The sequence below is a fragment of the Poromitra crassiceps genome (assembly GCF_964638095.1).
Source record: "Poromitra crassiceps genome assembly, chromosome: 8".
In the NCBI taxonomy this organism is placed as follows: Eukaryota; Metazoa; Chordata; class Actinopteri; order Beryciformes; family Melamphaidae; genus Poromitra; species Poromitra crassiceps.
The window spans coordinates 44,708,044-44,731,750 of NC_139629.1; the positions used below are offsets into that span (position 1 = coordinate 44,708,044).

Here is a 23,707-nt window from a genome sequence, read left to right on the forward strand (position 1 = left end):
TACTTGCGCCCCCTGCTGGTGGTACTTGGAAGGCTCTGTGAAAATCAATTTTTTTTTTTTTTTTTTTTTTTTTAGTTTTTGTGCAAAATCCATGGTGGTCATTAGTAGTAGTTTTCAAACATGTGAAAGTGAAATAATAATAATAATTATTAATATTATTGGCAGTGTTTCTCAAGGTAGATGGTACTTGTGCCCCCCCCTGCTGGTGGTACTTGATCCCTGGAATCCCAATGTTTAAATTATGAAATAAACCCAACTTTAAAATCAATTGTAAAACATGATTATCTATCAAAATAATACTACGAATGAAAATAAACTTGTGATCATTGAAATTGAGGTTTATTTTGTTGTCTTGAGATTTAGAAACAAATATTTGTTTCTGACGGACACTATACCTGTTGCGCATGCACAATTACCTGCCCGCCCCGCATGGTTACACAAGTGGTGAACAAAGACGAGGAGGGATGCTAAAGTGGATCAAAACGGGAGGGAATCGTAAAAGAGCTGTAGTAGAGGAGAGCAGCAACGATGAAGCACAAGGAGGTGAAGACAGCAGTCAACCCAGCACAAGTGCAGCTGCTGCAGGTTGCACATAGGCTGCAGGTTGGAATAAATTTGCCTCCTGCGTGAACTGTGCATAGCTGAATAGACTGTATTTTAACGTTGGTCATATGGTGGTACTTGGAGAGCCAACTACTTTCTCAGGTGGTACTTGGTGTAAAAAGGTTGGGAACCACTGTCCTAGATTACTTAATGGCCCTTTAACTGACCTGGACACACAAATGTCAAATTTTCCTCAAAACCATACAGAAGTGGTCAGGCTCGCATTGTGATTGGAATTCATAGTCTGGGTGCAATCTGCATGGGCATGAAAGCAATGTAAAGAGATAGCAAACATATTTTAAAATGGGATTTACATAAATAGAGCCACAGGAGAAACATAGCAGCCATATTTATGCAAGAGTGATGTGATCTTATCAAATCTGGACTTTCAATTAAATATTGAAAATCACATTAAAATGACACACAGAGCCATTCCGAGAGGCTTCGTTGTTGTAGTGCTGGCTATAGATATTAAATACACACACATTTTTATGTGAATAAGCTGCTTGTGCAAAATAGTGCCATGCCAAACACTTTTAAGATAATGGTCTGCACCATCCAGTCAAGATACAGAGTGTGCTAAAGGCTAGCATGCAGCATAGAAAACAAAATAATATACACACATAGGTGAGATTATAGAGCCCATCTTCTTGTACAACAATACATTGCCTGTTTGTTCCTCTGAGGGGTTTGATCCTAAGCTCTTTCAAGCTAATTGGACTAAACAAACCTAATGAACAAGTGCGTAATGTAATGAAGAAATACAATGTTTCTATCGATCGCTTAATTAAAGAGAGTTCTGACTGCCAATTAGACCTAAAGGGCATCACTGAATCGATGTGCATACGTGCTTTGCATATTGTGAACGAACATACGACCTGATATTTCCATGTACTTCCACGTACGTTAAACATTTGACTGGTTTGAGGTTAGCATTAGCTTTGCTTTACTGCAGAACATTAAGCACTAATACATATATGGAGACAAAACTCTGCGGGAATTCACATCTCATAGGAATCAGGTGGAGAGGTTGTCATAGTGATATTTGTTCTATTCTGCCTACACATTTTCACTTCATTCGCTAACAGGGAGAGAGAGAGGGAGAGCGAGGAGAGAGAGAGAGAGAGAGAGAGAGAGAGAGAGAGAGAGAGAGAGAGAGAGAGAGAGAGAGCGAGGGAGAGAGAGCGAGAGAGAGAGGGAGAGAGAGAGAGAGAGAGAGAGAGAGAGAGCGAGGGCGAGAGAGCGAGGAGAGAGAGAGAGAGAGAGAGAGAGCGAGGGAGAGAGAGAGAGAGAGAGAGCGAGGGAGAGAGAGAGAGAGAGAGAGAGAGAGAGAGAGAGAGAGAGAGAGAGAGAGAGACTATTTTGAGGTTGTGTTGTTAGTGCACACACAAGGGAGGCACAGAAGGAAGAGCATATAGCCAACAGGTTGAATGGAATCAAAGTGTCAGCTGATCTAGTGAGCTGATCTATCTCTTATGTGGAATGATGCTTGATATATATGTGTTTTTTTTTATATACTTATGAAAACATACCTACTGCATAAATGTGCATAGTATCATCATGGACATAATGATAGTACATCTCACAAATTAAAAAAAGAAAGAAAAGAAAATGGAGAATTGTGCCATTCATATCCTTCTATCAGCCATGAGAATAACCACCGTTAACGACAAAGAGAGAAAGTGCCCAAAGCGATGTAGATGATAATCACTACGGAATACAATAACGCTTACAAGAGACTTTGTGCTCTACACACAGGAGACATGAAGTTAAGAGTGAGAGTGGGAGCGGTGGCTTATGTCAGGCTGCTCTTGGGGAATAACATTTGCATTTTACGAGTTAAAGCCGCGCAGACTGCCGGGTTGCCGCGTTGCCATGCCGACCGCGCCTCCTCTTTCTTTCATTGGCTCCCGCCCATGTCAGCATCCAGGAAGTTGCCCACAGGAGAAAAGAGAGGTATATTTACATATCCTTGACTCTTACCAAGACTGAGTGACTCCAGTCTATTATTAGCTCCCGCTGGACCTTTTAAGTGAACTGTAGGAGGAAGGAGGGAGGAAGAGGAGGGGGGGGGGGGGGAGGGAGGGAGGAAGAGGAGGAGGGAGGGAGGGAGGAAGAGGAGGGGGGGGGGGGGGGGGGGAGGGAGGAAGAGGAGGAGTGAGAGAGGGAAGGAAGGAAGGTAGGTAGTGAACGGAGCGCACTGGAATAAACCAGCCACTAAGAACCATTCCCAGTGATGGGTGACCTTTTTGGCCAGAGTGCAATCAGGGAAGCAGGGAACCGGCTTTGAATTTCAAGTCCCTCCCTGTATATAAAGTGTATAAAAGGTGCTCCTGAAAAGGAGAACATTGCTCTCAGTGAGAATCCCCCTGTATAAATAAAGGTTAAAAAGGGGGGGGGGGGTGTCAATACAGTGCCTATTGTTTGAATCTTTCATCTGCTCACACTATATCATCTCCAATACAAATGGCTGTAGAAAAGTGAGACCGTCATCAAGAAAACTTATTTTAAAACGTATTCTATGGACTCTATTTGTGTCCCTGGGTAAAATATCCCAGGAGTTATTATGGCACAAAGGTGAGGTGGGCCTCAAACAAAACCTGATGCTGGCCTAGATGGCTAGCATTAGCTTTTAAGCTAACGATGATATCAGCAGCCGCAGCAATCAGCTTGTGAATAGAAAGATTTTGGCGAAGCACACACAGTAACTAGCTGATGGCACAATGCTGACTAATGGTACGACATACTGACAATATACTGGAAGAACATTTTGCATGGGGTCTCAAAGTCTGGCGGTAGCAACTTTAACAAGAGGAGATGCTGAGCTACACTGGCCGCCATCTTGACAGCTGGGACGAGGACAAGATCTTCCTTCCTTTCCATCTTTCCGTCGCTGTCCCGCTTTCCATCGTTTGAAATCATTTTTATTTTAAGATCAGGATCAGTTATTAGCCTTCTCCTTTCCACTTTTGGAAATTCCCCAAAGGACAAGACTTTGAACAGTCCAGAAGTCCCAGTGGGCACAAACCCAACATCTCTTTTTTTTTTTGTCTTTTTCCCCTCTCTTTCTCTCTCCTCCTTTATCAGTTCATCATCTCTCTGTCAATGCTTTTATACTGATTTATTACTCCCACTTTCTTTCCCACATCTCATTCCCTCATTCATCACCCCCCAAACTCGTTGTCACTCTCCCGCTCTACTCTCTGTCCCACTCACTGTCCTCCACTCTCTGTCCCACTCACTGTCCTCCACTCTCTGTCTCACTCTCTGTCCTCCACTCTGTCCTCCACTCTCTGCCCAACTCTGTGTCCCACTCACTGTCCTCCACTCTCTGTCCAACTATCTGTCCAACTCTGTGTCCCACTCACTGTCCTCCACTCTCTGTCCTCCACTCACTGTCCTCCACTCTCTGTCCAACTCACTGTCTTCCAATCTCAGTCCTCCACACTCTGTCCTCCACTCTCTGTCCTCCACACTCTGTCCTCCACTCTCTGTCCTCCACTCTCTGTCCAACTCTCAGTCCTCCACACTCTGTCCTCCACTCTCTGTCCTCCACACTCTGTCCTCCACTCTCTGTCCTCCACTCTCTGTCCAACTCTCAGTCCTCCACACTCTGTCCTCCACTCTCTGTCCTCCACTCTCTGTCCTCCACTCTCTGTCCAACTCTCAGTCCTCCACACTCTGTCCTCCACTCTCTGTCCTCCACACTCTGTCCTCCACTCTCTGTCCTCCACTCTCTGTCCAACTCTCAGTCCTCCACACTCTGTCCTCCACTCTCTGTCCTCCACTCTCTGTCCTCCACTCTGTCCTCCACTCTCTGTCCTCCACTCTCTGTCCAACTCACTGTCTTCCACTCTCTGTCCTCCACACTCTGTCCTCCACTCTCTGTCCTCCACTCTCTGTCCAACTCTCAGTCCTCCACACTCTGTCCTCCACTCTCTGTCCTCCACTCTCTGTCCAACTCACTGTCTTCCACTCTCTGTCCTCCACACTCTGTCCTCCACACTCTGTCCTCCACACTCTGTCCTCCACTCTCTGTCCAACTCACTGTCTTCCACTCTCTGTCCTCCACACTCTGTCCTCCACACTCTGTCCTCCACACTCTGTCCTGCACTCTCTTCCAGGCAGAGAATTGCTTTTGTTGTGATTGCTTTCTGAACAGTTCCAGGCTCAGAGACACTATACAGCAGGGATCTTTCTTAGTGATCAAAACCACAGACTTTCCATTGCTCTGAGCCAAGGCTCCATTACTTTTAACGACAGTCCCGCGGCAGCACTGCACGTTACAGCCAGATACAAAGAGATGAAGTCATGCCACAAGTAGTGTGTGTTGGGATGAAGAACTTGAATTTGTGAACGCTAACTATTCTCTTCTCAAGAAAAAAAACTGACAAGTGAGACTCAAACCTGTTCTGGGTGCTCTAACAGTCAACTTAATTTCCCATTTCCTCCGGTTCATTCTCTACACATTTAGTACCTAGATTTAATATGTTCTGACCCATATTTAATAGCTGAATGATATCAAAGGTCTTAGTTATTATTACATATTTTACAAGTTGATGACATAAAACATCTTAGTTCTCTGGTTTACAGCTGTGCGAGAAGCTTTTGGTGATGCTGATTGGGCATTTGGACAGTAACGGATAATATGAATTTTGTTTACTGTAAGTGCAATCAGTTAAGGTTAAGTCCATGACAAATTCCTATGACATTATTATTAGTAGTACTACTAGTAGTAGTATTTACTGGACATTTTACATGGACATTTACATGGGCATCAACTATATGTCACTTTAAAGGTCTTTCACTTTGCACTTAATTTAATAATAATAATAAATAATAATAATAATAATAATTTATAATTTGAAGATTGTCTTTCTGTCTGATGTGCTATAGTGTGTATGTGCTATAGTGTGTATGTGATATAGTGTGTATGTGCTATAGTGTGTATGTGATATAGTGTGTATACTGTATAGTGTGTATGTGCTATAGTGTGTATGTGCTATAGTGTGTATGTGCTATAGTGTAACCCACCAGGATCATGGCAACAACTGTCATGCTTCTTTTAAGCCTCGCCCACAATGCATTGCTCTCAGCTCTCTGCATGCATGTGCGAGCACGTGTGGGTACGTGCATGTGCGAGCACGTGTGGGTACGTGCATGTGCGGTGTGTGTGTGTGTGTGTGTGTGTGTGTGTGTGTGTGTGTGTGTGTGTGTGTGTGTGTGTGTGTGTGCGTGCGTGCACGTGTGCAATCGGCCCAGCGGGGACAATCATCACGGCTCGTGCCCACAGTAGGCAGCCTTCTCCTGGGGGGTCGTGACTGAGGCCTGCCTGACGAGATGCTGCCTGACTGACTGTGGAACCTGGATGCCTGACTCCTCCTCCTCCTCCCCCAACACACACACACACACACACAGACACACACAGACACACACACACACACACACACACACACACACACACACACACACACACACACACACTTTCATAGATATGCATAAACATGGATGCATAAACACAAAGATGAATGCACACAGTGCATGATATACATGCTGCTGCTGACACACTACACAACACAAGTCACACATATCCACACAAAACACTGCAAACACACGCATGGCTGCACACGCACAGACATCCACACACAGAGGTACATCAAAAGCTCAACCACACCGCTTAATAGGCATCTGGGTAGCGCAGCAATAGATTCCCTGCCTACCGACACGAGGGTCGCAGGTTCGAGCCCCCGTGTTGCCTACTCCGGCTTGGTCGGGCATCCATACAGGCACAATTGGACGTGTCTGCGGGTGGCAAGCTGGATTAAGGGTATGTGCCCTGGTCGCTGCACTAGCGGTACTAACACTTCCGGTGGTCACGGCGCAAAATAAGAGAGTTGTTTTTGGAGCGGACAGTGCAGGGGGTAAAATAAAGAATGTAGCCTACTACTTTGAGCTCGGTACACAGCAAGCAAGCAAGCGAGTATCCACTGTTAGCCAGGTCAGATAACGTTATCGTCGACAATGACGAGCACTTTCTTGTAAAACATACCTGGACTCCAACAAAGAAAGCTTCAGATGGTTTTCTCTCCTCCGAGGCGGCGCGAGCCATTAACGTCAATAAAGACCCGCAGACGTTAACGTAATTCCCTGGAATGCCAAATGCCAAATGCTCGATGTCTACATAAATATTGCATGTTTTACATAACCTCATTTGAAGTACGTGTAGTTTTCATATTTTGCCCAGTGAATGTGAACATTGTGAAAAGCATCTGCCACTGGGCCCTTCAATAAGAGTAGGCATAATACAGGAGAGACTTGATGGTCTCTGAAACTAGCTGTAAAACAAATGCACGCATATATCGTACCGGCATTGGTGTGTGTGTGTGTGTGTGTGTGTGTGTGTGTGTGTGTGTGTGTGTGTGTGTGTGTGTGGGGTACGCGCAGCGTGTTGGAGCACGTGTGCAGGTACATCCGCTTGGCGTCCGTGTATGACTGGGCCACAGTGTGTGAGTTGGAGTGAGTGAGTGTGTGTGTGTGTGTGCGTGCCTGGGCCACAGTGTGTGTGTGTGTGTGTGTGTGTGTGTGTGTGCGTGCCTGGGCCACTGTGTGTGTGTGTGTGTGTGCGTGCGTGCGTGCCTGGGCCACAGTGTGTGAGTGTGTGTGTGTGTGTGCATGCCTGGGCCACAGTGTGTGTGTGTGTGTGTGCGTGTGCGTGTGCATGTGCGTGTGCGTGTGCGTGCCTGGGCCACAGTGTGTGAGTGTGTGTGTGTGCGTGCCTGGGCCACAGTGTGTGTGTGTGTGTGTGTGTGTGTGTGTGTGTGTGTGTGTGTGTGTGTGTGTGTGCCTGGGCAACAGTGTGTGAGGACTGACGCTAAGCCCACATGACAGAAGCAAATAATGTCTGCTCCCGTTATCTTCTCTTCCCCCTCGGCCCCGCAGGAACCTTTAAAGGGCCAAACACTGACGAAGCGTGTGTGACACACATGCACGTAGCACGCACGCACACACACACACGCACACACATACACACACACACGCACACACACACACACACACACATACGCACACACACACACACACACACACACACACACACACACACACACACACGTACACACACACACACACACACACGCACACACACGCACGCATAGCACGCACACACACACACCCGCACGCACACACACACACACACACACACATGCACGTAGCACGCACGCACGCACACACACACACACACACACACACACACACACACACACACACACACGTAGCACGCACATTTACACACACATGCACACATACTGGTACAGTACATACTGTATATGTGCTCTCAAATACACACGCATACAGACACACACACTTGATATGCTAATCCACATATGAGGGCATCTAAATGGATATTATACACATACTGTAGAAACACACACACACACACACACACACACACACACACACACACACACACACACACACAGTAGAGACACACACATCCATTCCAACCTCACCTTTTCTTTTCACTGTTATTGGCATAATGCAGAAGCGCATGCACAAATCCACATATCTGAAACCCAACCATGCACACAGCTCCACAGCAATACAAATACACACACACACACACACACACACAGCAATACAAATACATATTCATGCAGAAACACTGGATACAGGTATCATTCCCTATCCAGGACAGCTTTGACAAATAAATCCTCTAAACCACACAGAAAATATACATTTATATGGATAGCAGCTATGCGCATGCGCGCACACACACACACACACACACACACACACACACACACACACACACACGCTCTCACAAACACACACACACACACACACACACACACACACACACACACACACACACACACAAATGACCTACATCCTTCTATAGCTATATAAAACCGAGCCCCAGTGACTCTTCTGACACTCCTTTCAATGTCAAGAGGCCATATTTTGTGACGTACGCACAGTAACAGGGTTACATATATTAATAGGGTGTACTGTATATAACAGGGTATGTTAATGTTATAGGATATTTAAAAGAGTCTTTACGGCCTGCTGCTATTCTCATGGATATTCATCAAGTGGGATTACAGGTTGACGTGTGTTTATCCTCGGCTCTAAAACATGCTGCTGATAAATAATGCATCAGGGTGATAGCATTACCAATACGGAGGATGTGATGTCACCAACCCCTTCAGGCTGAGCACCTATCAGAAGGCTAGCTTGGATGTGACAGTAAAGGGGGCGGGTCAGCGCGGGTATGTAAATACAGTTATAAAAGTGAGCAGATCCAAACTAAACAGATGCTGTGTTTGGTCCCACGTCACCTCCAGGAGGCTCAACAGTAAGAGTTGGCGTCCCAGAACCGCCCACTTCCAATCCACACCCGCTCTCGACACTGATTACCCGCCTGCGCCCGCCCACGCTACCCTCACAGTGCATCTAAACTTATAGGCTTCAAAAAAATGATTGATACGGATTTATATCATCGTATATCACAGACTGGGACATGCACAGTTGCGTACTTTATAAACTATGTACAGAACTACAAAGGTTGCCAAAAGTCATACCGAGGTGCGTGACCCAAATCTGGCATGATCCAAATGAATAGTGAATGGATCTGAGAAAAGGTTCACCAAATGTTCCGCATCTGTATTTCTTCTCGTTTGTTACACAAATTACAATAGTCTACCGTCCAGTGTCTACAGAATATGCTAATATACCAAGAATATTATGCTAATATGTACTAACATTATTTATACAGTCTGATAAAGCTTTCTCATTGAAATGAAGTGCAAATATCTGATCTTCATAACAAAACATACCGGGATTTGCACTTAAAAGGTTATATTTTCGTCTGCAAAAGAACTGAGGGCTCACAAAACGGATATTGTTAAACGGTCGTTTTAGCCTAATTTATGCCTCAGGAATAAACGAGAGCCAAAAATGCTTCCCTTTCAACTGTAATAAAAAATAGCGTGACTGCACTGAATCATGAACCCCGCCGCAACGTGCATCCAACCCAACTGTGAGTCGAGCTGCTCTAGTCGGCTCTCTTCCTGGTCGGACTGATTTGGGTGAGCCGCTCCTGTCAGGAAGGACCCCGTGTAGCAGGCTGTCCATGGCAGCGCCTGCATGGATGCTGCTCTCCACCTGTCATCCCATATCTCCGCTGTATCCGCCTCCGTCAACCTGCTTCCAGCCCAGCAACCAGCCAACCAACCAGTACAAGCCTGTTGCTAGGGCAACGGCTGCCTAGGGGATACCTCTTTTGTTTCTCACACCTCTCTCTCTCTCTCTCTCTCTCTCTCTCTCTCTCTCTCTCTCTCTCTCTCTCTCTCTCTCTCTCTCTCTCTCTCTCTCTCTCTCTCTCTCTCTCTCTCTCTCTCTCTCTCTCTCTCTCTTGCTCTGTCCTCGTCTTTCACTCCCTCGGCTATCCCTGTTCCCATCGATAAGCCTATCTGCCTTCTGCCTGTCTTTCTGTCTCTCTCCCTCATTCTGCCTGTCTTTCTGTCTCTCTCTCTCTCCCTCATCCTGCCTGTCTTTCTGTCTCTCTCCCTCATCCTGCCTGTCTTTCTGTCTCTCTCTCTCATCCTGCCTGTCTTTCTGTCTCTCTCTCTCTCCCTCATTCTGCCTGTCTTTCTGTCTCTCTCTCCCTCATTCTGCCTGTCTTTCTGTCTCTCTCTCTCCCTCATCCTGCCTGTCTTTCTGTCTCTCTCTCTCCCTCATCCTGCCTGTCTTTCTGTCTCTCTCTCTCCCTCATTCTGCCTGTCTTTCTGTCTCTCTCTCCCTCATTCTGCCTGTCTTTCTGTCTCTCTCTCTCCCTCATTCTGCCTGTCTTTCTGTCTCTCTCTCTCTCCCTCATTCTGCCTGTCTTTCTGTCTCTCTCTCTCCCTCATTCTGCCTGTCTTTCTGTCTCTCTTTCCCTCATTCTGCCTGTCTTTCTGTCTCTCTCTCCCTCATTCTGCCTGTCTTTCTGTCTCTCTCTCCCTCATTCTGCCTGTCTTTCTGTCTCTCTCTCCCTCATTCTGCCTGTCTTTCTGTCTCTCTCTCTCCCTCATTCTGCCTGTCTTTCTGTCTCTCTTTCCCTCATTCTGCCTGTCTTTCTGTCTCTCTCTCCCTCATTCTGCCTGTCTTTCTGTCTCTCTCTCTCTCCCTCATCCTGCCTGTCTTTCTGTCTCTCTCTCCCTCATTCTGCATGTCTTTCTGTCTCTCTCTCTCCCTCATTCTGCCTGTCTTTCTGTCTCTCTCTCTCTCCCTCATCCTGCCTGTCTTTCTGTCTCTCTCTCCCTCATTCTGCCTGTCTTTCTGTCTCTCTCTCTCCCTCATCCTGCCTGTCTTTCTGTCTCTCTCTCTCCCTCATTCTGCCTGTCTTTCTGTCTCTCTCTCTCTCCCTCATCCTGCCTGTCTTTCTGTCTCTCTCTCCCTCATTCTGCCTGTCTTTCTGTCTCTCTCTCTCCCTCATCCTGCCTGTCTTTCTGTCTCTCTCTCTCCCTCATTCTGCCTGTCTTTCTGTCTCTCTCTCATTCTCTTTTTTCTGCCTGTCTTTCTGTCTCTCTCTCATTCTCTTTTTTCTGCCTGTCTTTCTGTCTCTCTCTCTCTCTCTCTCTCCCTCATTCTGCCTGTCTTTCTGTCTCTCTCTCTCCCTCATTCTGCCTGTCTTTCTGTCCCTCTCTCTCCCTCATCCTGCCTGTCTTTCTGTGTCTCTCTCTCTCCCTCATTCTGCCTGTCTTTCTGTCTCTCTCTCCCTCATTCTGCCTGTCTTTCTGTCTCTCTCCCTCATTCTGCCTGTCTTTCTGTCTCTCTCTCCCTCATTCTGCCTGTCTTTCTGTCTCTCTCTCCCTCATTCTGCCTGTCTTTCTGTGTCTCTCTCTCTCCCTCATTCTCTTTTTTTCTGCCTGTCTTTCTGTGTGTCTCTCTCTCCCTCATTCTCTTTTTCTGCCTGTCTTTCTGTCTCTTTCTCTCCCTCATTCTCTTTTTCTTTCTGTCTCTCTCTCTCCCTCATTCTGTCTGTCTTTCTGTCTCTCTCTCTCCTCTCTCCCTCATTCTACATGTCTTTCTGTCTCTCTCTCTGCCTCATTCTGTCTGTCTTTCTGTCTCTCTCTCTCTCTCCCTCATTCTGCCTATCTTTCTGTCTCTCTCTCTCCCTCCCTCATTCTGCCTATCTTTCTGTTTCTCTCTCTCCCTCATTCTCTTTTTTCTGCCTGTCTTTCTCTCTCTCTCTCTCCCTCATTCTCTTTTTTCTGCCTGTCTTTCTGTCTCTCTCTCTCTCTCTCTCTCTCTCTCTCCCTCATTCTGCCTATCTTTCTGTCTCTCTCTCTCTCTCCCTCATTCTGCCTATCTTTCTCTCTCTCTCTCTCCCTCATTCTCTTTTTTCTGCCTGTCTTTCTGTCTCTCTCTCTCTCTCTCTCTCTCTCTCTCCCTCATTCTGCCTATCTTTCTGTCTCTCTCTCTCTCTCCCTCATTCTGCCTATCTTTCTGTCTCTCTCTCTCCCTCCCTCATTCTGCCTATCTTTCTGTTTCTCTCTCTCCCTCATTCTCTTTTTTCTGCCTGTCTTTCTGTCTCTCTCTCATTCTCTTTTTTCTGCCTGTCTTTCTGTCTCTCTCTCATTCTCTTTTTTCTGCCTGTCTTTCTGTCTCTCTCTCTCTCTCCCTCATTCTCTTTTTCTCTCTGTTCTCTCTTTCTGCTCTTTCATCTCTTCAGATGGAAGAAGGACAGGTTGCTGTGATGCCATCTTCTAACTGACCATCAAAGGCTTTTATAGAAACACGTATGGTGATCCAGCCCATTGAGGCTTTGCTTTGCCACGTGTCATGAAGCTGCACCTATGCCAGCGAAATTCATTCATGAAAATTAGATATAGCATTTTTTTATTGTGTGTGTGTGTGTGTGTGTGTGTGTGTGTGTGTCATTTGCCAGTCTGAGATTTCCCATTATTTATGCATCTATATTACTTGTGTGCAATGATTTCTTGTCTAAATGTGAACACAAATAAAGATATTAAAATGTGTGTGTGCCTGTGTTTGTGTGTGTGTGTGTGTGTGTCTGTGTGTGTGTGTGTGTGTGTGTGTGTGTGTGTGTGTGTGTGTGTGTGTGTGTGTGTGTGTGTACGTGCACGCATGGGTGTTTGTGCATGTGTGTGCCTGCATCCATACAAAATGTGAACACATCTTAATAATGGAGAAAGATTACATACATGCATCGCTTGGCAAACGTGCTAAAATTAGAAACCCATGTGTTTCCGTCCTCCTTGTCGAGGCATGTAAAGCAGCGACTCGTGAAAGCAGCATTTGATTTTCAAGAGCTGCTTCTAAGGACTGGGTTACTTGTTGTGTGCTGCCCTCCACTGTTCAAACAGCAGTTCAGCACAATGAGGTCATTCATTAACCTGAAACACTGAAAAGATTCAGTCCAGACACCTCCTCCCCTAACAAAATGATTCAGTCCAAAAGTTAAAAACAAACGATAGTACTTTGAAAAGTCAGGTGACAAAATCACAGCTTTAGAAACTGGAAAATCTATGTCTTATCAAGTACAAGAAATTATTCATTCTTATCAATTACAAGACATGATTCATTTCCATAAGGGATAAATAGTGTTTTAGAAATTATAAAAAGTACTTCTTGGTCATAATTTTGTATTAGCCGAATTCACAGCAACTCATGCTTTATATTTTGTGCATTACACAGCGTGGTGAAGCTAAATATAGCGGAAACAATTCTGAAAGTGAACTAAGAAATAAGAGATAGTTATACATTTAAGCAGTTATCCCCAGAATATCATCGATTAATCATTATATTACTGTAAAGCTGCATTGCATTGCGAGCCTATTGGTCCTCCTGACTGTAAAGAGATTCCTATGACAGATGTGTTTATGTAAGGGTTAATGCCCGACGAGGTGTACATTATCACTTTTTAAGGGACGACGCGGAGGCGTGAACCGTCCGAGGCGAAGCCGAGGATGGTTTGCCTCCGCGAAGCTTATACCATGGTCACTTGCCAACAAAACAATAAGAGCAGTCATTTATATTTCCATGTGTAATAAATAAAGCAATCTAAATGGCTAAATGTCTGTTATTCATACTGTAAATCAGTCTTCCACGAAATAAAATAGTCCCTCCCACCTCCACCAATCTCCGTTTTAAAGCCGACTCAAACGTTAACTTCATCACAGGAATGCAGGTTTAACGATGTTTTGCGTTCTAAATGAAGACATTACCGTTTGGCTGCTTGCTTTATTTTGTATGATAGATACGTATTGGCCAAGTATATTAACATTTAAGAGCGAAGAGTTTCAGGAAGTGAAAAGTGCAGCGGGGGCTCGCACTGCATGCATCTCTCTCTCTCTCTCTCTCTCTCTCTCTCTCTCTCTCTCTCTCTCTCTCTCTCTCTCTCTCTCTCTCTCTCTCTCTCTCTCACTCAAAGGGCTCGCCCCCGCTCGTGCACGAGCCGAGGGAAATATCCTCTTTGTCGCCGAGAAGAGCCTGGTGACGCGAGGTTAAAAATCTCCGAAACGAAAATCAAAATTGTAAATAAGAGTTATTTTTGATAAACTGAGCACACAGGGGTGATTTAAATACTTACTTTGACCGAGTCAATTTTTTTCTCAACATCCAAAATTGTCATATTAACCCTTAACGGGGGTATAGAGCTCAAACTGCTCTCCTGATAACACTGATGAAACTATGGCGCATTGATATGAACGGTGAACAGACCATTTAGCTAGGTGTCCATTATCACTGTACAATATCACTTTTTAATGGACACCTTGCAGCCAATCAGAATCGAGTATTCACCCAGACCATGGTATAAGTATATATAATGTATATGACATGGGCTGTACATGCTATCTAAAGCCCTTGAGACATGCTTGTGATAACGGGCTATAAACTAAACTAGACTGATCGGTTGATAAGTTTTAATGAGGGAGTGTGCTGGGAGTTGGGTAGGGCTGTGCAATAAAATAGATACGGCAATATATCGCGATACTTTTTTCCGCAATACTGTATCGATATTTCAGAAAACTATCGTGATATATCGCCATATAGATTTCTTTGCACAGCCGTGTGTTTAGTGACACAATAAGAATACTTTTTATTTCAGTGCATTCAGTAAGCCACTCAACACTCCGTAGTTTTGACTCAATTTGTCCACTAAGTTATCAATATAAAGTGATGTACATATTACTAACCTGGGTGGTGCACAGCGTGTTGTATTTTTAGCTCTATTTTTTAATTTTCAGTAAATTATGTAGAGTATTGCAATATTATCGCAATATGTATTGTATCGCAATGTATTGTGATACAATCGTATCACGACCCATGTATCGTATACGTATCGTATCGTGAGGTCCTTGCCAATACCCAGCCCTAGAGTTGGGCATTAGAATGAGGGTATATCTCATTTTGAACTGTGCGTGCGTGGGTGTGTGTGTGTGTGTGTGTGTGTGTGTGTGCGTGCGTGCGTGCATGCGTGTGTGTGTGCGTGTGTGTTTCTGCCTGTGAATGCCTGTGCAGCTAAATATCTGTTGTTGTTGTTTTTCCCATCTCCAATGATGCGGGTGAAAACTAGGTGAAAGGTGAACATTGCCGTCTCGCTAAAGCAGCAGATGAACAAAAGAACAGAACGAAATCACGTTGAATTCATGTTGGCCGTCTGCTGCACATTCATGATATTCATCTCTAACCAGGAATTGCCTGAATAATATTACATTTTAAATCCAAGCAAAGTTTTCATATTTTGGCAATAATTCAATATCTGGGCATTTAAACAATGTTACCTCTGACAGGTACTTCTTACAATGGGTCAAATAAAACGTATTTGGTTTCATTCATTGGTTTCACTGAGGACCACTAATGCAGAAGGTGCATGCACATGTTGGGGCACCACTGCATTAATTTTCCCTAAATTTACCTGGCAAAGAAAGGAGACTTGAATTTATATCCTAAAACAAATCTATGTCAAAATGTTAAAGGCCAACATCAAAATATTCATCACGTTCTAACTATTTGAGTGTATTATAAATGATGATGGTCAATGTTTCCCGCAACTACCTGTGAGAATGTTCTCCGACATGACTTTGACCTGCGCCTCCACTGAATGCTTGGAGGTGTAGGTGATCTCAGCGCTGACGTGGGCGACCTCGCCGATGAACATGGGCCACAGGAACTCCGTCTTCTCCACCCGAACCAGAGCAGCCACGCAGCGGTCCTGGAGAAGAGGAGAAAACGGTAGAGCTGAACAAGCTTAGCCTGACAAATTCGCAAACTGAGTCTAGAATCTCTCCGTTCAATTTCTATTTCCAGGGTGCGTTACCAACAGGTCGCAGTCCAAAATCCCTCAACCAATCACAGCAAACGAAACACGTGACGTAGCACAGAGCGACTGAAACATGTCAACAGACTACCGATCAGCCACCACGAGATTTGCTCTCATGTGTGTTGTTACAGCGAGCCGGTCGTTATCGCAAAATAATCCCCGACTCCCTGAATGCAGGACCACGACGTGAAGCAACCGTTACATTTACCCGACTTCGTTCTGTGGATTCATATGAGTGGACGTGGTCCTCCTCCAGAGTCTGTCAGAACTGCGTTCGTTCTTACTAACAAGTCTGCTAGCAGAGTGTTTTGCTATACAGAAATAACAGACGTAGAATGCCGTGATTGACCAATCAGATGAATTAATATTAAACAAAGCCATGTGATAAAGTGGCTGTGATTGGCCCGGCTGTTTTCAGCCATGTGGAAATCTGTTCGAATGGGAGTGGGGGGCCAGACGCATCTGCCAGAGCAAATAAAACAGATTCGTCAGGTTCCCAGGCAAGAACAGTCATAATAATTCAGATGTTGCAATATGGAAGAATAACCCGGCATTAGGTAATCTATGATTTCCATATAAGGGTTCCATTCCAATAAGGGATGATGGTGGCCTTTATTCCCAAGCAGCAGCATTTTCTAAGAGTCAATAAGCAGCTCTTCATATTTGAGTCTTTCTGCGTGCACCTTATGTTCAGACCTTACAGTGGGCCAAATTCTTCCGGGTCCTATTAACACTTCCGGCGGTCACGGCGCCAAATATGAAAGAACGTCATGAAGAAGAGAGTTGTTTTTGTAGCGGACAGCGCAGGGTGTAAAACAAAGAACGTAGCCTACTACTTTGAGCTCGGTACACAGCAAGCAAGCGGAGTAACCACTGTTAGCCAGGTCAGATAACGTTATCGTCGACAATGACGAGCACTTTCTTGTAACACATACCTGGACTCCAACAAAGAAAGCTTCAGAAGGTTTTCTGTCCTCCGAGCGCAGCTCGAGCCACTTACGTCTATAAGACCCGCACACGTTAACGTAATTCCCTGGAATGCGAGAATTAACGAGCCAGTTACATGGCGTGGCATTCTTAGACATTGCCGTTTGCTTTTATTTGGTATGTTACATACAATTGGCTAAATTATTAGTTAATTCAGAGTTAGATTATATTGGAGCAGCCAGCCATTTTTTTTTATTCTTTTTTTTTGCCGGAAGTCCTCGAACAACCACACAACCAGGTCAAATGGGCGTGGCTACATAAGGTGAATACTGCATTTCTACGCTCCACGTGTCTGAGTAATACAACCCTTTTGGCCAACAAGGTATTTTGCATAGTTTAGTGGAAGGGTAGCTGCCTATCTGTGTTCACGTAAGCTTCATGTATCTCTTTGTGAAGTGGTTGTTGTCTGTGTGTGGCTGCTGCATGCCTGTGTCTGTATGTGTCTTTGTCTTATCTCTACAGTGGCAGACAGTGAACTGTGACATAAGGTAAATATGATCAGAATGTTGCAGGAGGCATGACGAGCATCTCAGTCAAAAGCAGGCTAAAGGTGAACACTGCCATAAGTCAGGCACCAGGTGAAAGGTCAAGTCAGGCACCAGGTGAAAGGTCGAGCCATCAGCAAAATGCGTGAGGCAATGTTGAAAGTAAATGATATGCAGGCCTGCAGTTGAACAAGGTAAGAATGAAAGGCATTTACTGGCTAAACAATGTAATCTACTGAACATCAGGTTTGTCTTTTTCTTACCTATTTAAAGTGAATGGTTATCTAAAGCAGTGGTTCCCAACCTTTTTTGTGCCGTGTACCCCTTGAGCTGTTTTGCCATGCCAAGTGTACCCCCTGACAGCGTGTTGATGATTCTCCCAAATTTGTTCCATTAATCTCATTCAACTTTTACTATCCAACACAACTGATTATTAAATTAAAACAATATAAAATTAAAATCGTTTTGAATGACTCCCCTTTAATACAAATACACTTATTGAGAATGAACAAAATATTATATATAGCCTATATAGAGATAGATATATTCAGACTCACACAGTAACAGTTTCAACTATTTTTTTTTAGTCACTTGGCACCTTTAAAAAGACACCTGAGCTAGTTTGTCTTTCATAAGCTTTGACAGTTCTGGGGACAGCTGTTACCAGGCAAAATATCACACATAAGATAAGTAGATCCAAAAAGCAAAAGTTCAAATCAGTGCACATCACACAAAAATAGCACACAAAAATAGCACACATATTAGATCCAAAAGGCAAAAGTCCAGTGCACATTTCCCAGTTCAGGATATTCCCTTTCAACCTCACAGCAAAACACTGCCAAGAATGAAGACAACTGAATATTAAACTAAAATCATTTGAATGACAAAACTCTTATGATTCAGTTATTTGGCAGCTTTAATGAGACACCTGAGCTTGTTTGTCTTTCATAAGCTTTGATAGTTCTGGGGGCAGTGTGGCAACAGCTGTTACCAGACTGTTCTCCACATTCAGTCTGTTCCTCTGCTTGTTTTTGATGTGGGTCAGAGCTGAGAAGGTCACCTCACACATATAAGTAGATCCAAAAGGCAAAAGTTCATTCAGTGCACATTTCCCCAGCTCAGGATATTCCTTTTCAACATCACACCAAAACTCTGTCAATGACTTTTCAGCATGTGCCATCTTCAGCCCACGATCAGAGGACATGTTAGGGCTGCTCGATTATGGCAAAAATCATAATCACGATTATTTTGATTGATATTGAGATCACGATTATTTAACACGATTACTCATTGACATTGAGAACATCATGAATTTATTGAACATTTACACTGCCTTTTTATTTAACATTGCATGTCTTTGGATTTTAGATATAATTGAAAATAAATAAGTGAAAATAAATAATAAAAGTGCAAAGATTTAGAAATAAAATAAAAACTAAAATAAATATACAGTATAGGCCTACTATGTTGCAGTGAACTGCCACAACCAACTGCAACTATTAATCTACATTCAATATGTTGGTAAACATGAACTAGTAGTCCTTAAACCTCAAAACTAACCAAATGAGAACGCTAGTAACGTTCGTTTACATTACATTAAATTACTCATTTGGCAGATGCTTTTATCCAAAGCGACTTACGTCGTTTAGGTTCATAATAGGCTATTGTTAATGTTTATCTGTGAGCTTGTTAGCTGTTGAATATGCGGTCGCATTGTAAAGAGTGTCCTGAATCGATGACTGTATGCGGTGGCAGTAACTAGATGGGGCTTTGTATTTTTGTTCGTTTGGCGTTTATTGCTTGGTCATAGACCACTTTGTGAGTGGATTTCAAGTGATAGGTTGTGTTGCGGAGTGCTGCCACGACCGCGGCGTGCATATCTTGCACTGTTTGTTCCAAGTCTGTGGCTGTGATTGACAGGTGGGTCAAAACTCGCATCGCAATTCCGTGCTGTATATTCGCATCGCTCTTGATGTGTGGACCTTTAAACTCGGCGAAACCATAGTGTTTCCACCCCACATACGTTGTTTTACCTCTCCTCTCGACCAGCGGCTCTCTTTCTGTGACTTCTCTCATCTTATTCTTGTGCTACTACGGAAATAAGCGGGGAGGAGAAGTGCAGTGGCTCTCTGTTCACATGACAGTCATTCCCAACTCAAGCGGTGTGTGTGTGTGTTTTGGGCTTTGGGGGAGGGGCCGAGCACACCGCTGCAAAGGAAAGGGTGCGCTCGATTTACAACACAAGACAGAACGAGAGTGACAAGAGCCGCAAAATCGTATTAATCCTCAATCTTTCCGCGTACCCCCTGCAATGTGCTCGCGTACCCCTAGGGGTCCGCGTACCCCCGGTTGGGAAACACTGATCTAAAGGGCAATTCCTCGTCATCAATCTAAACCCTTTGATCTCTTACATCAGGTATGTCCAAAGTCCGGCCCTGGGGCCAATTTTAAATGGCCCGTGGGCGTGGCTTCTCTGTCAAAATATACTATATGTGGCCCTCCACACGTTATTTGTTAATCAAGCAAGTTCACTTAGTGTTTTTTCCCGGTCACCTCTGATGACACAGTATCATACAGTTTGTAGACAAGCACCAAGTAGGAAAACCACAGGTGGAACTAATGTTTTCAGACAGTAAACAGCAAACGAACGGTTACCTAGCAACAGACATTGCCACAGCAAAGAAGCGTCAAGTTGACAGCGAGGGCCGCCACTTTCAGGAGCGCTGGAATGAAGAATATTATATGAAACAGTTAAAAAATGAATAGCTTTACGAGTATATTCTCACCCCATGCTGTGTGTTGCAGTGTCGCGTGCCGATGATGCATCCAGCCTCCTCGATCATCTTGAGGATGGTTCCGCCGTGGACGTTGCCCACTACGTTGGCATCATCTGGGCGCATGATCCTACAGTAAACAGAGGATTAGTTAGCATTAGCATTTAGCATGATCCTCGTGAACAGAGGATTAGTTAGCATTAGCATTTAGCATCATCCTCGTGAACAGAGGATCAGTTAGCGTTAGCATGAATCGTACTGGTTCTGGTGGGATGTGTTATAGTGGGCGTGAACAGCATTTCAGTTGTTCAAACCACTTTTAAAGCAACTTAAGAAGAGAACATGTTTGTCCATCAATCTTAATGGCCTAATGGAGCCAGAATTTGGCGCCGAAAGAAATTGTGTTTTATTGTACCGTATTTGGAATTGGGGGGAATTGGCCTTGAAACACAACGCATTGAAAACAAAAATGTAGCTGTAGAAACCATGCATGCAATAGTTGTTTTTCTTTGGTACAATTTAGATTCTTTTTTTTTCAATAACTGTTTCCTTGGCACTTTCTTGATGTTGAGGGGAGGGGATTTCAGTGGGACGAAGAGGAAGTGACGAAGTGTGATTTGCATCTAATCTGCATGATTTGGGGAGAATGCCGACTACCAGAAAGTGACTGGAAGTTGACTGAGAAATCGGCTTGTGGAGCTGTGCTCTCAGCTGACCCTGTCAGTCGATGCATCTGTTTGCTCACGGTGAAGCCCACTCCACCGGTCGAGCAGTGAGGCTAAGCTCCTGTAGCCTCCAGGCCGTTAACTTAACAGTCACAGGGCAAACTGATGCACAGTACCAACCGGCCCAGCTAAGAGCTGATTTGAAAAAGGTCACTGTGCTGGCCGGTCTTGTTTCTCGGTCAACTTCCTTAACACATTCAGTGCCACAGCGCTTCAGTAAAATTGTCTGGAGCCTGTGCCAGATTCACTTCCATTCAGTTGAAAACAGCTATAGAATTTTTTCTATTATGGCTATATTAACGGGGCTGGACTTTAATGAAAGATTGAACACTCCTGCTTCTTCCAAAGAAGAAATTTTGTTTCTAGACAGTTCCATTATGAAATTACAGCCTCTCCAAAAAGTGCACTTTCAAGGGTTTTCTGTCGTTTTTTTTTAGTTTCCAAGATACAGGCCCTTTTATGAATACCTTTTGCACTCTAATTTCGACAACATTCACTGACTCTGGCTGGTGTTTTCTGATGTGGTGGCGTGTGGTGTGGTTTCTGTGCAGCCTGTGTGTGTCACACACCCCTCTCCCCCCCCCCCCCCCCCCCCCCTCCCCCCCTCCCCCCTCTCCCCTCTCCCCTCTCCACCTCTGAGCTGCGGGCTCCTCCCACACGCACAGTTTGTTTTCTCGTTTTTGCCCCGGACAGATCCCAGCGCCCCGCCGCCCATCAAGGAAATGATGCGCGCTGGCAAACGCGACTGAACGAAAAGGCAGGCATGCTGGCTTTCTAGGAAATCGTGTGGAGATAGATAGAAGCATAAGAGCTCAGTTGTGAGCGCGGATGCAGCCGAGCCCACTCTCCGCTGTAGACAGAGCAATATATACGGCTCTGGCAGAAATGGTCCAGAAAGCATGCATCGGTTTCCACTTTCTCCGCTGTCTCCTGTACAAAGTAAAGGATCTGAGGTGGGTGGAGCAGCTCCTGTGACGATGTTTAAGGTGGCGCCGTGTGATCCCTTGAAGGGATTCATGCTCACTGGCTGGGTACGACCTTAAACAGCAGAATTATGGAATAATATGAATTATGATTTTAGGACGTCCACAGACGTCCTTGGCACTGAACGTTACTTTTTTTTAGGACGTCCACAGACGTCCTTGGCACTGAATGTGTTTAAACAAGAATGCCAGCATTCTTCTTCTTCTCTACAGTTTCTGGTAGCCAGCCTTCTTCCCCAAATACGCATATTCAATGCAAATCAAGCCCCTCCACTTCCACTGAAAACCCCTCCCCTCAACGCCAAAAGACTGACAAGGAAACTGTCATGGGGGGTGGGGGGGGCTTTGAAGTGCATGGTTTTTGTGAGTGCATGGTATACCAATGTTTTTTCCCCCATATATTTGCTTTTCAATTCCAATAAATACTATTTTAAATGGAAGACTTTCAATGTTGATGCACACGCACACGCGGTCGCACGCACGCACGCACGCGCGCGCGCGCACGCACACACACACACACACACACACACACACACACACACACACACACACACACACACACACACACACACACACACACACACACACACACACACACACACTTATTTCTGTTAACTGCCAAATTCTACGGTCACTGTTCTGGCTCCATATAGGCTATGAAGGTTGACCCTTCATGTTAACTTTTTCAATTATTTAAGCATGGGATCAACACAAAAAGCTCAGAAAACCAGAGAGAATGACCTTTGACATGTTAATTTAAATAACTATAAACGTATTATACACTCATAACTAGAAATCCAATTTAGTATCACATTTTGTCTGCAAATTATCCTGTGCGTCATATTTTCTTACATGGATCACACTACTAGCTAGCTTTGTGCTCCTATCAGATGTATCCTGTAGTTTAACCCATTGATACCTGATGCAGCATTTGTGTGTGTATCCCTTTAAGACCGCGAACCGCGTTAACGCGGTTCACGGTCTTAAAGGGATACGCACACAAATGAGGGATATACACGCAAATGCTGCATCAGATATCAATGGGTTAAATTAGGCGTTTGATACAGTAAATGGTAAATGGTAAATGGCCTGCATTTATATAGCGCTTTTACCCAAAGCGCTTTACAATCAGTAGGTACATTCACCCATTCATACACCGATAGCGGCAGGCTGCCACGCAGGGTGCTGGCACACCATCAGGAGCAATTTGTGGTTCAGTGTCTTGCCCAAGGACACTTCGACACGCAGACCGGAGGAGGCGGGAATCGAACCACCGACCCCTTTTATCCAAAGCGATTAGTGGACAACCCGCTCTACCTCCTGAGCTACAGCCGCCCCTTTACAGTATATGGTACGCCGTTTTTTTTTTAAAGTTTAGTAAGTTTATCTATAGCATGTAACCCTGGGGGAGGAGTTATCAAGGCAGTAATGATAATCTACAAACTTGGCAGGAATGTGTTCCCTGATGTCATGTTTTTCCTGTTATGCCCCGCCCCTCCAATAATCATCACTCAGACAGTCCAGTATGACAAGTACATCAGCTGTTTCTGGTGTGCAAAAGATATCATATCATCAAATCATCAGTCTGGGTGTTAAACTAGTCTTACCAGTCATAACCTATTCTGTGTGCTCTTTCAGTAACCACAAACACACACACACACACACACACACACACACACACACACACACACACAGGTATTAATATGCACGCTCGACGAACACACACACACACGCACCCACAAGTATTATGCACCCACACGTATTCTGCACGCTCGAGGAAGCAATGACTACGGTAATTTCAGCTAACATCGTAAAAACGTAA

General features: G+C 44.7%; 1 protein-coding gene across 2 annotated transcripts in view; it reads right to left on the bottom strand.

Moving 5' to 3' along the window:
• Window positions 1–23,707, bottom strand: part of acot7 (acyl-CoA thioesterase 7) — an 87,297-nt gene that overhangs the window by 55,128 nt on the left and 8,462 nt on the right. For both annotated transcript variants that reach the window (XM_083641038.1, XM_083641037.1), the window contains exons 2-3: window positions 20,190–20,307; window positions 15,667–15,823 (exon numbers count right to left, since the gene is read on the bottom strand). In XM_083641038.1, coding sequence (XP_083497164.1) covers window positions 15,667–15,823; window positions 20,190–20,307 — 275 coding nt within the window. The remainder of the gene's footprint in view (window positions 1–15,666; window positions 15,824–20,189; window positions 20,308–23,707) is intronic.